We start from the raw sequence: 13,928 nt of genomic DNA, 5'->3' as shown, positions 1-13,928 counted from the left end.
GAGATGACGTCGGGTGGAGTGCGACATCAGCCGAAGCCGGACCCGGACTTTGGAATCCGGCCGACTGCAGGGCTGCCTGACGACAGGACAACCCACTTGTTATGACTGCAGATGCTATCCAGTTCGGACATCTACATTTATGGTAGGTACAAAACTGTACTGTCTACTGTACATGCCTTAGCCTCCTGTGGGCCTTACCTGACCCACTTCTGGGGCCAGTGAAAAGTCCTTGCATTGTAATGCTGTTAGGGAGTGTTTTTACTACTTTTTACCATTGTGTGCATGATCCCAGCACATTCTCGAGGATAGGATATGCAGTGAACATCAGTAATTATCTGCCCCTCATTTCCAAAAATGGTTGAAAACAGCAGGACACACTGCACACCTTCAGTATCGCTTTTGTGGTTGTTTCCATGGTCTCCAACAGGGAAATCAACCATGTTAGTGTTCTGCATGCACATGCTGCTACAAACCCCACCCCACCATCCAGGATGCGCACACTCATCCTACCCGTCAAGCACATCAGATGCCAGAGTCACTATTTAAACCTGTGATGCCTGAGCTGTAGTCCTGGCTTTATCCCTCTACACTACAATGCTGGCTTGAAAATTCTTTTTTTTTTTTGATACAGTGACCTTGGAGCTGGTATAAGTGTTGTGGTTGTAGGGGCTGCAGGGTCAAAGCCATCTTTCAAAATGGTTTAAGATGAAACAACAAGATTTATTTCTTGCTGTTTCAGTTTAAATTCAATAATTAGTGAACACACTTCAAGTCAGTCACTCATGTGTCAGTCTTTTAAACTTCTGTCATGAGGCCTTGCAGGCTTCCATGTTATGTGCATTCTCTACTTCTCCACTAACATGTAGTACAACTCCGCATCAAGAAAATCAAAACTCTTAGTTGAATGTATTACTTTCCAAAATCCATGCTGGTCATGAGGAAGTTGCAATCCCTTTGTAAATGAAACATATTAAATTAAGACTTTTTGCAATGAGTGTAGTTAATCCACATGCTTCTAAGGAGTACTGGTGCCCCATCAGGTCCAAGCTACTGTGATGACCAATCCCTTCAGTGAAACTCCAGTCTTCCATCCACTCTCTTGTCCAGTCTGCATACCTTCCATAGTATCCACCCATACTGTTGCCATCAGTTCTGCTGACATTCTTATGTCAGTCTATCTACTGCTATCAAGCAAACATTTTCCATTCTCTGACTGACTGGATGACTTATGTTCCAAGGCTGTCTACCCCCCCCCAAAAAAAAAAACATTAATTTCCACTTTCTGTTGACCTAAGGCTGTATTTATTCTTCTTAACTTGTTAATTGTTGACTTTGTCTTCTGTTGATTCTGTCTGTTGCCTTTTTCTTGATGTCATTAGTGTACAAGGCTGAGGATCTTCCCTGTTTTTGTTTGCTTTCCTGTTGTACTTCTCCGCAGAGCTACTCCTAATAGGTGGTTCTAAGTTTTCTTGAAGTTCTGATTTTGCATCTCAAATGTCATCGCTGCCTTGCTTCTGTTGATCTTCCAGTCATCCGTAATTTTCTCATGTGATTTTCTGTGTGTTATAGCTATTGTGCTAATCTTTATACCCCAGCAGGTTAATCCAGTAGTTTATATGATCTTCTGTACAATTGTCTTTTAACACTGTTCATTGATGACTTTTTTTCTTTTTGCTTCTTGTTTTCTCATTATACTGATACTGTAATGAAATCAGTGCTAGTAACTGCAGTACATGCATGCACATGGACACACACATTCATTCCCAAGTAAAAATTACGCTTTAACAAGGGTGGGTATCCTTCTGAGATAGTAAGAAGCGTCCTTCCTCATCTAGAGTCTTTACTGGACTTTCAGGGAAAAAATTAAAATAAAGCAAGTGACCTTGTGAACATATCCTCATATACATCAAACTATAATCTCCTTTTGTGGTTATGCACCTGCTCCATGGGCATCTTGTTACACTAAAGCTTCATCCTGCACCTCTTAACTGCAAGAATTAAAGCTATGCTATACCAAGCTACACTTTTCTTCCATTCTCACAACAAAATAATACTTGCCTCTCAAGACTTGCCTTGCTGATAAACGTAGGGTCTTGTTTTATGTTTACCAGTCCTAGTAACCTTAACGTACTGCTAAGACTTCATTAGGCAGTCTGTTTGCCTATAAACTGTTATGTTGTATCATTATATTAGGAGGAGGATGAATCTGTAATCCCCATTGTGAAATACTCCCATTTATTTGTCAATCCCCTCAGCTAGGTACAGAACATAGCTACTGAAGAAATTGCCCAATAGTATTCAATAATAAAGATTTAGAAACACAGAATGACTAGAAGTCTACAAGTGCTCTCTGTAGGCCAAACTGCTTACTGTATACCAGTATGGAATCATTGGACAGCAGTCTGCCCTGCTGCCATATGTTGCCAGCTTATTAGCATCAGGTACCATGAAGCAGTGGACAAACTGCCCCATGCTTACTGACAGTCCACTACTTCTACCATATGCTGACATTTTATTTGAAAAGTGTAAATTCTTGATGAATAGGTGGGTAGATGTAAATACACCGTTGGTCTGGCTACTCAACCACTTAATAGAAGGGTAGCAAGTACTGTGAATAGCACTATCTGTGTTTCAAGTGGTCTGTCCAATCAACTGCTTAGTATAAATCTATGAACCTTTTCCCATAGGCTTCTCTTTTTTCATCTCAGACTTACAGGAAAACTAAATCCAACACAAAACTAGAAACACTCAGGAACCTAAGCCAGGAAATGAACCACCAAATAAGTTTATTTGTTGAGTGCTTTCATCCAAATGTGACAGGACTTCATCAGAACATACAGATTACATCACCAACACCTTAAATAACCCAGCTTTTAGCCTGATTGACTCAAACCCAACCCACATTGTACACACATAATAAAATCAAACCATGCATCAAAAAAAAAATAAATAAATAAATAAATATATATATATATATATATATATATATATATATATATATATATATATATATATATATATATATATACATTTAGATATAGCTATATCACAAAACATCTAAGAACAGAACAACATACCCCACATTTTTTAATACACTTCAAAATAAAAAAAAACATGACAAGTAGCTCCTTTTTGAAAAACTACCAAAAACCATAATACTAAAATGCACCAATCAGATGACAAGCGTATACGGTGATAAAACCTCTGTATTTTGAAATAAAATCAAACTGAAATCCAGAATCCACATCGCTAAAAAAATGAACAAAAGAAAAGGAAAAAACAGAGATATGAGTTGCACCTAAAACATGAAAACCACCAAATAACACTAACATATTCAACTCAGGTACTATAATTCAAAACCTGCCATTAATTTTAGAAAACTACTAAATGAACACTGGTTATTGAGCCCTGGATAGACCATGGCATTCACCTTGAGTTGCCAAAGCAATTCTCTAAATTCTGACATGTCGTTAAATGAACCACCTCTCATATCCTGCTGTACCTGATCGATGACAACAAACCTGAATGTGTGTTTTTTATTCTTTTCAATATGTTTAAACAATGCATTCTTGGTATCATGTTTCCTAATACTGTACATATGTTGATAAATTCTTCTTCTAAGGCATCCCTTGGTTTTACCTGTGTAAAAACCATGGCAATTCTGGCACAGGGCTACATATATCACCCCCCCTTGTACCACAATTAAATTTTTTTTCAAGAAAATATAACCATAATTCTCCAATTTCACCACACCTGCCTTCATTATAAACCTACACTGATTGTAGTAACCACATTTGGACATCTTTCCTTTTGACCCCCTTAATTTTGTACTCTTCACCATATTTTTGATACATGCATCATGCTTATACACTATTTTGGGTACCTCACCCACTATCTTTTCCCATTCTTTATTAACTTGGAACATACACCAACATTTTTTAATGATTTGTTTGATGTTGTAAAAATCTTTATTAAACGTCAGAATTAAAGCACCCTTGTAGTTGTTTTCATCCCTTTGTAAAGTACCTTCCTCAATGCTCCCAATTTTACCTAATAGGGGCATAAAATGGCCATCATGTCTCTTAGCCACAACTTCTTGGAAAATACCTTCCAAGAATAAGTCAGGGTACCCTCTCATCCATAACATATTTCTTAATATATTACTTTGTGAAAAAAAAAATCACAATCCTCAGAAACCATCCTTGCTAACCTTGCCAGTTGTCCTTTTACCAAGGCCTTCTTTTGATGGTTAGGATGGCAACTGGAAAGGTATAAAAGGGAGTTAGAGTAAGTTGGTTTTCTAAAAATATTAGATTTAAATCTAGCCTTACCCCTATTCTTACTAATAGTAATATCCAAATATTTAATACTATCTATGGACTTAGTGATGGTGAATTTTAAAAATACCGTAGTCTGATGGAGGAAATGGAAAAAATCTTCTAGTCTCTCCATGGTGTCTGTCCAAAAAATGACCATATTGTTCAAGAACCTCCAGTAAAATGACCAGGAGTCCTTGAACCTGGAATTGAGCACATAGTTCATTTCCCAGTAAGATAACACTACATTAGTAAAAATGGGGGCACAATAAAACCACTCAATGCTTATATCATGTGGGATAACCGAATGCAGGTCCTCCACATTGATAGTCTCAAATATTAAATCATCAGAATATAAATCAGGGGAAATCCTGGACAAAAAAATCCCATGAATCCTTTAGACAAGGTGTTTATTTAGCTATTAAATCTTTTGTATGAAAAATCAATGTATTTAGCTATAAAAAATGATGTTCTTCGTGTTTCACTGTTGCAGTCATCCCATTTGGGTTATCCCTGCTGGGGTAGCCCTCGGCCAGCCTGAATACCAGAGTCTTATTATTTCTGTGTCGGTTGCTGTCACCTGAAGACTGATGTCAGGTCTTCAGGGGTATAAAGAAGTGCAGCCGGTGCCATTACATCAGTCTTTCTTGCTGTGGCGCCTGAAGCAGAAGAAGTTCACACAGTCGACCAGTACAAGAGTTTTGTTTCCGAATTGAAGTTGAAGTCTTCGAAAGCTAAGTACCCCATTGGGGATCCTTTTTTCTTGCACTAACTAATGTCAGAAAAAGTTAATAATTGTCTCACCTGTGGAAAGCAAATACCACACTGGGACTTCCTACTGTATCACTTGTCTAGGCCCAGACCACGACGTCCCTCGTTGTCGGTTCTGTGCTTTAACACCAGAACTATTCATCGTCGGGCCCTTATTGTAGCCAGATAATTCTGTTTACAGTCCTCGAATTCCAATATGGCTTCTGTAAGTCATCCGACAGCAGACCTTCCGAAAAAATGTAAACATAAAGACAGAGACAGACCGCACAGAACTAAACCGTCCGACGATGCTATTGCCCAACAGGTTGTCAGTCCTCCCGAATTCAATGAGGCGCTTTCACAGCCCCTGATGCCCATTTTTGATGCCATAGCATCCACAATGGGCCTAAGGGGGGTTCACTGATGTCCTTATGAATTTTTGGTATACCAAAAATAACTGGTATTCCTGGATTTTCTACCCATAGATAACCACAGTCACAGGGTGATAGCTGATTATTAAAAACCAGGTCATCTAACAAGAGGTCAGTCTTACGGAATTATGTATTTAATTCATTTATGCTTGACTCCTCATATGTATTTGAAAATAACATTGTAAACATACTACTAGTATAATCAGTTTTGTCCATTACCACCAATCCCCCTCCCTTATCAGGCTTCATAACTCTAATGTCATCTTTCTTACACGTTTCTCTCAATAAACCAATCTCCTCCTGTGTTAAATTACTAACTTTTGAACCTTTTTTGGAAAAAAGTAGCAATCTTATCTTGGTTTCACAATGCTTCTCAAAAATGGAAATTACCATAGCTAATGGGGGGATTGAAAGTACTAGGTCTTGTAGAAGAATTTGGTACAAACCTCCTAACATTACCACTGGACTCAAAAGAAAAAAACCCAAATTCAGTTTTCTTACAAAAAGTTTTAAATTCAATATATCATGTTCAATTTTAGTGTCCCATGCAGGCAAGAAAGTAAATCCCTTTTCAAACAGGTCAGCATGTTTATCAGTAAATACAACAATGCTATAATTGAAAATCATGAAATCCCTGTTAGTGTTAATAATAATGGCACAATTGTGAGGACCATTCAATGTACTATAATCACCTTCATCAGGTACTAAATGTACACCAATGTTATTGCGAGCATTCCTGTCCCCCCCTCTCCCCCTCCAGGCTTGACCCTGACCACCCTGATGTCCCTCCCTCTGGTTCCTCTGTCTCTCTGACCTCCTCAGAGGGGGTGCCCTAAAGGGTTAGCCATGTGAGAGTAGGAAACCGTGCCATTACTGACCTCGCCATCCTCTTCATTGTTGTTACCAAACCCATTCCAGTCTAGTCCACCCAGGGGAGGCACAGGGTAAGCTCTACCCTCCTCATACTCATGCTGATCCTTTACAAGTTTTTTTGATTTTCCTATTCTTTAGTTCAAGCATCGTATTTTCTACTGTAAGAAATACATTACTGTATGCACCTATTTTTCACTTCAAAAAGCAAATCAGATTTTATAGACTGGTCAATTTTAAAAATAGACTCTTTCAATAACTTTTCATTGTCCATAATCAACAGTTTTAGCTCATATCCCTGTCTATTAAAAAATGCAATTAACTCATGATAATGTTCAGAATCCTTAATAAGTCCAGAGTGGTATTTCCACAGTTTAGGGACCTTCTCCATGTGGATGCATTCCCTCGGATAACCGTTTTCAAGCTGTGGGAGCAATCCTTCAAATGTTTTAAGTTGTGAAGCCACAGTCCCAAAGTTCTCACCGACACTGCGAGAAAAGCATATTCCCACATAATTCTAGTTCCATTTTGAACAGTTTGCTTCTTTTAAAATAACATTAAACTGCATAAACTGTTTGTTATGCAGTGATCTTCCTACACCCACTCTGTATTACCTCTGTTGTATATTTCACTCACTGGATCAAAACAGTCTATGGAAGAGCATACTTATCTGGTTAGATAAATAGTATTGACATCAAAACTGTTATTACAAGTGATGCCCAAAAGCCTCTGTTACTGCAACTAGTGGGTAATTCTCATTTGGTTCTTTTTGCAGTTCCAAGTGCTTCACTGTGTGTTCTAATTTTACTCTGACGCTTACTGGTTGAGATGTCAGCTGTGAGACTTCAGCGTAAGAGAACAATATTATACTGCTTTTGTCACTTCCATCCTTGTATACGTGGATGTGTCTAGTATTGTGGTTACATCTAAAAAAAAGTAAAACACATTCTGTATGTATCTATATAAATATTTATTTTATTTATTTACTTAATTAACTTTGCTGACTGGGTTAGTTCCACTAGGCCAGTGTCATCTTTTCAGGGGAGATCTGAGGTTATATTCATACTTGGAAACACATAAAACTGAAGACTCCGTCAATCCACTGGTGCTCATAGACACGTTTACACAATTTAAAATAAACAAAGGAGTTTATTTAAATGATATGAAGTGCTTTTCGTCCCCCAAGTTTGTGGGACTTCCTCAGATTAAAAACAGGTAATAAAAACACTACATTATATCCTGTACTCATAATCATGAGTGGGATGAAAAGCGCTTCGTATCATTTAAATAAACTCATTTGTTTATTTTAAATTGTGTAAACGTGTTTATGAGCACCAGTGGATTGACGGAGTCTTCAGTTTTATGTGTTTCCTGGTTTGATTTGTGCCTGCAGTTTCGAGTGATATTCATACTTACCACTTTACCAGGGAACTTCCCCTACTCTTTTTTCAATAAGTGCCATGGAATCTATTACATCCAGGTTACTTACGACCAACTCAGGCAGTGTCAGTATTGGGAAATTAAGTACCAAGTATGAGAATAGAACCCATAAGTCTTCTGATCTTCCAACACCAAAGGTGAGTGTGGTACCTCTTGAGTCACTGGGACTACTTAATTAAGCAGGTAACCAGAGCCAAGATACAGCAAAATGTTTGTTGTTCATATATGTACAAAAGTTACAGGTAGACAACCAGTCGCTGCTGACGTCAGTAAAGAAGACTGATAAGCAGTGAATCCTTGCATGCGAAGATTGTAAGAAATTCTGAATTATAATAAAGTAAATCATATTACAGCCATATCATAAACTCCAGCTATGAATCTGATGTTGATAGGATTTGCACGGGTGCTGAGTATGTATATAGGTGCATCCTGTAATGACTCTACCAAATGGTATAGCACCAGAAATTTCATCCATTGTGATGCTGTTGAACTACAATGTAGGAACCTGGCTTGTTCTGTTAAGACTCATTGTCCAGGGGATATTGTGCACTGAAAATGCTGAAACAAGCAAAAGCCATCCCCAACAGGCAGAACGCTAGTTCTGTTAAGACCTATTGTCCAGGGGATATTGTGCACTGAAAATGATGAAACAAGCAAAAGCCATCCCCAACAGGCAGAACGCTAGTTCTGTTAAGACCTATTGTCCGGGGGATATTGTGCACTGAAAATGCTGAAGCCAGCAAAAGCCATCCACAACAGGCAGAGCCATCAGCTGAAAGCGTGATAACAAATGGCATTCTAGGTTGAATTGCTGGAATGCTGTACACAAATGATGAAGTACAAGCAAGATAGCATATTGTATGGCAGAAGGATATTTCTAGGTTAGTTACATAAGATGCCAACTAAAACCAGAGCCAGCTGGTATGCCTGAGCTATGTATTTGGGCAGCATGCTGTAAACTAGCCTTTATGTGTATGAAAGTAGTATTGTCAGTATTGTAAGTACATGTTTAGGGCAGACTTACTTGTGTTTTATGAAAATGGTGATAATGTGCTCCCAGTACAGGTTTAGAGCACAGTGGTACTGCTACAAATGCAGGATATGAGACAGCAACTCCATCTGTCTGATGGTTTGATGTTTGATAACCTATTCCAGTGAAAAATGTTAAGGCTTCTGGCAGACTGAGCCTACAGTTGTTCATTATGAGTTATTAAAAGTGATGGCATACCAGGCACCCATACTGCACTTAAAAACTGTTTTAGTGTCTAGAATTTTAAAGTTCAAATTTAACTGGTAAAGAGATGTAATCTCTTGTGTGAATCCCCACAACTTCCATAGCTTTCTGTGGTGTGAGTCCTTTAAGTCTTTCTACTCTTGAGTTTGAAATCCTTCTACATGAGAGAAAACCTCTCTGATCATTGTGGCTGCTATTAACAGTAGCTTTTTCAAGTGGTTCACATTTGACCGAGATGTCCGAGGATACATGCTGTCATCAAGTTCTTACCATGATGCATAGTATGTACACTGCACTTTTATTTGTGGAACAACCTCTGTGCTACACTGAGTTCACTTATAAAGTTTCTGCAATGGTCTGCTTGGATCTCTCATTGTGTAGAGATCCATGAATTGCTGTATTATGCAAGGATCCATGCAGAGCAATGCACTGGCGTGTGCAATGGTGTAGTCTGCATAAGCCACTCACACAGACTACCAGAGTTACATGCACCACTGAAAACTCTTGCTGCTGTGAAGAGCACTGTTGCATTACTAAGGAGTGAGGGCTTTATGAACTGCAAGCCTCTTGCATATTACATAAAGCCAGTATTCCAGATGCCCGTGGATCGCATCCACTGTTAATACACTAGCTGTCTTAGATCCAGAATTGTCTTATGTCATGCCATTATTGTTTTGCTATCAGTCCTGTTCTCAACTATAACTGTAATTTAACAATAGAGATTGTCTGCTCTGTTGTATGATGAAATAGCTAATGCTTCATTTATCCCCTGCCCTAATTATGTTTCTATTTTACAATTGCCTTAATTATGTACATTTTAAGGGGAAGGCAATTGTTATTTTATCACCAGCTGAGACTGATTGATTAAATATTTACCCATATTTATCATTGCAAGGGTTTTATGTATTTCTTTTTATGTGAGGTTGTGTCCATAGAGGTAAAATGGGTAACAGGAAGCTCAGCACCCACCTGCATGCAGGTGTAGAGAGCTGTGCATCCCTGCCCCCTGTTAATCTGTTTGTTGACCAGGTAAGCCCACTGGATAGAATGGTTCCTTTTTAGAGGCGACCTAGGAGTGCTGTCTGGTTGAGTGACTTACTCAGAGTCACACAGGAGGCAAACGACGGGCAAAGGAATCAAACTTTTTATCACAGGCATATGAAGCATCTCTTCAACAGCTCAGAACTTTTGCCCTCTGTGACAACTGCCAGACAAATATATAAACAGTTTTATCAAAGTGTCATTTGATATGTCAGTCTTGACCAAATTATCTCTCTGTAATGTATCATTTGATGAAGATGTTGTCAGCACATTTCCATTGCTACTCAAAATCTGGTTAAACCAAACTAGAATAGTCTTAACTTTAAACACATTTTCATTTCATTGTATAACTCAAATTACAAATGGGATTTGTGCTTCAGGCATCAACATTGCAGTGTTGTGCGTACTGACTTGTACTTCCAAAATTGTATTGCATCAAGTCAAATGCTTGCTGGCCTTTGATATTTTAAAATGTGTGCATTCTTTTGTTGTATTCTATTATGTTATTTAAAAAACAGGATGTTGTGCATTGCTTTGCTATATTCTGTTGTGTAATATAAAGAATTGGATATTGAGTTTTACTGTTTACAGTAAATAAATAAATAAAAATAAAAATCTACAAGTGTTTATAAATTGCAAATACCTTGCATGTTTGTAGTCAACAGTAATGATTTGTTGATTGATAACTGTATGTCTTTGCCCTCTAGGTGTTTGATCCTTTAAGATTTTCACCAGAGAGGTCTGCCAACAGACATTCATATGCCTTTATACCATTTGCTGCAGGAGGAAGGTAACCTAACTTAGCATTCAGTACATAATTCCCATTGTTTTAACATTCGGTACATAATTAATTTGCATTGTTTTCAATCTTGACATAGAAAACATACATTTATGCAGTGAAAATAAATGGTAGTGCCTCAAAACATCTTGTAGAATATTGAATTGTAATTTTTAAACATATCACTGAAATCGGCATTTCACATTCATGGAATTATGCTACTTTTTTCTAGGATTTTTGCCAAATGTGATGTGCATTCATTTTAGTGAGATTCATAGAACAACATCTAATGCATACTAAGAATTTTTCATTTTTGTTGACCTACTGATACATGTTAAGTCAGTGTTCCTTTTTAAAAGGATGATCCAGGGTTGAAAACTGTTTAGAAAATGAGTGTGTCCAAGTTCAGGGAAACAGATTTCATTGTATGCCATCTATGAATGTAAACTGAAAATCAAGTACAGTAAGAGCCTTAGAATTTAGAAAGTTTCAATATCGCTCTGGGCTAATCGGCCAATTCCAGTTGGTCAATTAGAGTGACCGAGAGAAGCTCTGTTTCAGTGACACAGTAAATTCACACAGAGAAACACAAAATCTTATAAATTGCACATGATCTTCTTATACTTAGAATAGGTTAATTTCTTGAACCTTTAAATAACATCTAGAGCTACCATCTCGACCATTGATTTAACAGCATCACCGCTACCTAACAACATCTTTCATTTGTCAGGTGTAGTGCATATTTTTGCAGTGTCTACCTGTCCTCCCTTTGTCTACAGGTATTTTTATTAGCTACTCTAGCTTTTTTCCTATCTCAAAGACCTGCTACAGCTGAATTTTTATTTCTCTAAATTGCCCCTAGGTTTGAGTGTTTTGTAAAAGTGAGCATGTTTCTACATCCGGTGGAGGGTTAGTATCCCATTCAGGATAATTCGTCAACCATGAGCCCAGTGTGCACTGGGTAGCCTCTGGCTGTCTTGTGACCCTTATCTAGAATACATGGTTAATTGGAGAGTAGATGAACGAATGACTCACTGTTGCTACTGCTAACTAAAGCTTGAGATATTCTTCACTGTCCTCCACCTTATTAAAACAGAATTTGGTGATGGACCCATGCAGGAAAGACAATAGCTTGTGTGAAGGCTGCCAGCCCAGCTAGCTGGAATTTTGTCAATAATTGTATGTCATTTGTGAATAGTAATATAATTTGTATGCTTGTCTTACAAATGTAAGAAAACTTTATGTTATGTGTATGTTAAGCTACTGGTGCAGAAGTGGGTGTTGAATTGTATGTTCTGTACTGCCCTTCAAGAATGTAACCACATTGTACCCTGCTGGAAAAGACCAGAAATGTGTATACACTATATGCCTATGGAAATGTATGTTTTGATGGTAAAGGCTGGAACATACAGCGTTAACTTGCAAAACGTCAAGAAAATAAGTGGAAATTGTTTATGATTATGTTATTTCTGTTTCACCTCAGAGCAGACACAATGTCTATAGGTGTAGGTTTTCCTGTTGTCTGGAAACAGAAATAATTACAAGTTTCAAAGGTAAAAGTGTGTAACTGTTTTACGACTTCCAGTTCCAGGCAAGCTTCTAAGAGATAAGTATTTTGACAAAGAGGTGACAAAAAAATGATGTAATCTGAAATAACCCAGCAGAAATGTTTGATAGTAATTTAAGAACTATCTCAGAGAGTGTGTCTGTGCATTTTGTATTTGTCTTTGGCTCTGACAACATCCTCTCATCAGTACTTAGGTCTAGCTCTTTAAGTAAGTAATTTAGGGCATAGTTTCTCTTAGATATAGAAAGGAATACAGTAAAGATTAGTTTAGGTGTTTTCTGTATTTATTTGAGACTGTCCTGCAATGTCATTTTAAAATATTTCCTGTGATTCTGCTCTTTTGTCACTGTGTTGAGTTACTGAGTATAGTCTTGTGCTTTTATTATTTATTAAATATATTTAAACCTTTTACTTGTGGCTGGTTTGTTTAGAGATATTTAAGCTCTTAGCGTACTTGCATATGTATTTGGTGACACTGTATAGGCCACTCTTAAATAGCGTTTGTTTTGGTCACACTTAAAATTTGGATAACAGTAACATTACACAGTAGAATTGGTCACCATTTGTAAGGACCTTATAGTAGCTGATAAGTAAGGGTGGTTGGTGGCAGCTGGTACAACCTTATAGTCTGGGCAGAAGGGGGTATAGCTAGTGAACCTGTGCCAGCCTTCCCTAGGAGTGTCTGTGTGTTTGTATATAAATCAAGTCTCAAAAAGTGTGTGTGTGTACCCGTGTGTGTGCGCATGTGTGCATGTGTGTGTGCATGTGCGCGCGCGCGTGTGTGTGTGTGTGTGTGTGTGTGTGTGTGTGTGTGTGTGTCAGCTACTTGGGCAGGGTCACGAAGTACTGGTTGGACAGAGAGGGTGCTGGAGGTTTTGGCTTGACCACTCGGCTGAGATCTTAACCCTATAACTGTGTCAGTGGGGAGTCTTACTGGGGATCTGGAGAGGGAGGGAAAAAACAGCCCCAGACTGACTGTGATCTATGTGTCCTCTTAAGGGAAATTGTACTTTACTGTGTGTGTACTTGTCATCCTCCCAATGTGCATGTTCTTCACTGGTGCTAGTGGTGAGGATTGAGGCTCCTTGATTACTGGGCCAGTGCAGAGGCATCATAGCTTGATGGAATGTTTGGGGTTGGAAAGGGTCACTGTTCCAAAGATAAACTGCATGTGATGGATAGGCAGAAAATAAAGAATCAGGAATCCAGTTATAAGGCCTAAAGGCTTGATTGGTATTCTATATCCACTGGTTCCCAAAGTGGCTCCTGGCTTCTCACTGGTAATTTACTATAAAGAGTTTGATGCTGCATTGTTAAAGCTGTCTGATTCACTCAGGAGAGATGTTGAAGGTAGGTTTCTCTGTGGCCCTTCCTCAAGGAGGTAAATCTCAGCTTCTCCGTGACTCTTCCTCAAGGGAGTAAATCCCAGGTTGATGATCATCCTGGGTGAATGTTATAGTCGTGTTAAGACATGATTCCTTGTGAAGTTTGATTGCAGTTA

At 38.3% G+C, this 13,928-nt stretch overlaps 1 protein-coding gene across 1 annotated transcript in view; it reads left to right on the top strand.

Annotated features, from left to right (window-relative positions):
* Nucleotides 1-13,928, top strand: part of LOC122813483 (cytochrome P450 4B1-like) — a 517,660-nt gene that overhangs the window by 464,101 nt on the left and 39,631 nt on the right. The window contains exon 11 of the mRNA XM_044085822.1: nucleotides 10,790-10,872. Within this exon, the coding sequence (XP_043941757.1) occupies nucleotides 10,790-10,872 (83 nt within the window). The remainder of the gene's footprint in view (nucleotides 1-10,789; nucleotides 10,873-13,928) is intronic.

The sequence above is a fragment of the Protopterus annectens genome, chromosome 10.part0 (assembly GCF_019279795.1).
Source record: "Protopterus annectens isolate FY-2018-M chromosome 10.part0, PAN1.0, whole genome shotgun sequence".
NCBI classification, from domain to species: Eukaryota; Metazoa; Chordata; order Ceratodontiformes; family Protopteridae; genus Protopterus; species Protopterus annectens.
Note: the sequence above shows the minus strand (reverse complement) of the source record. Positions and strands in the feature narration are given on the sequence as shown.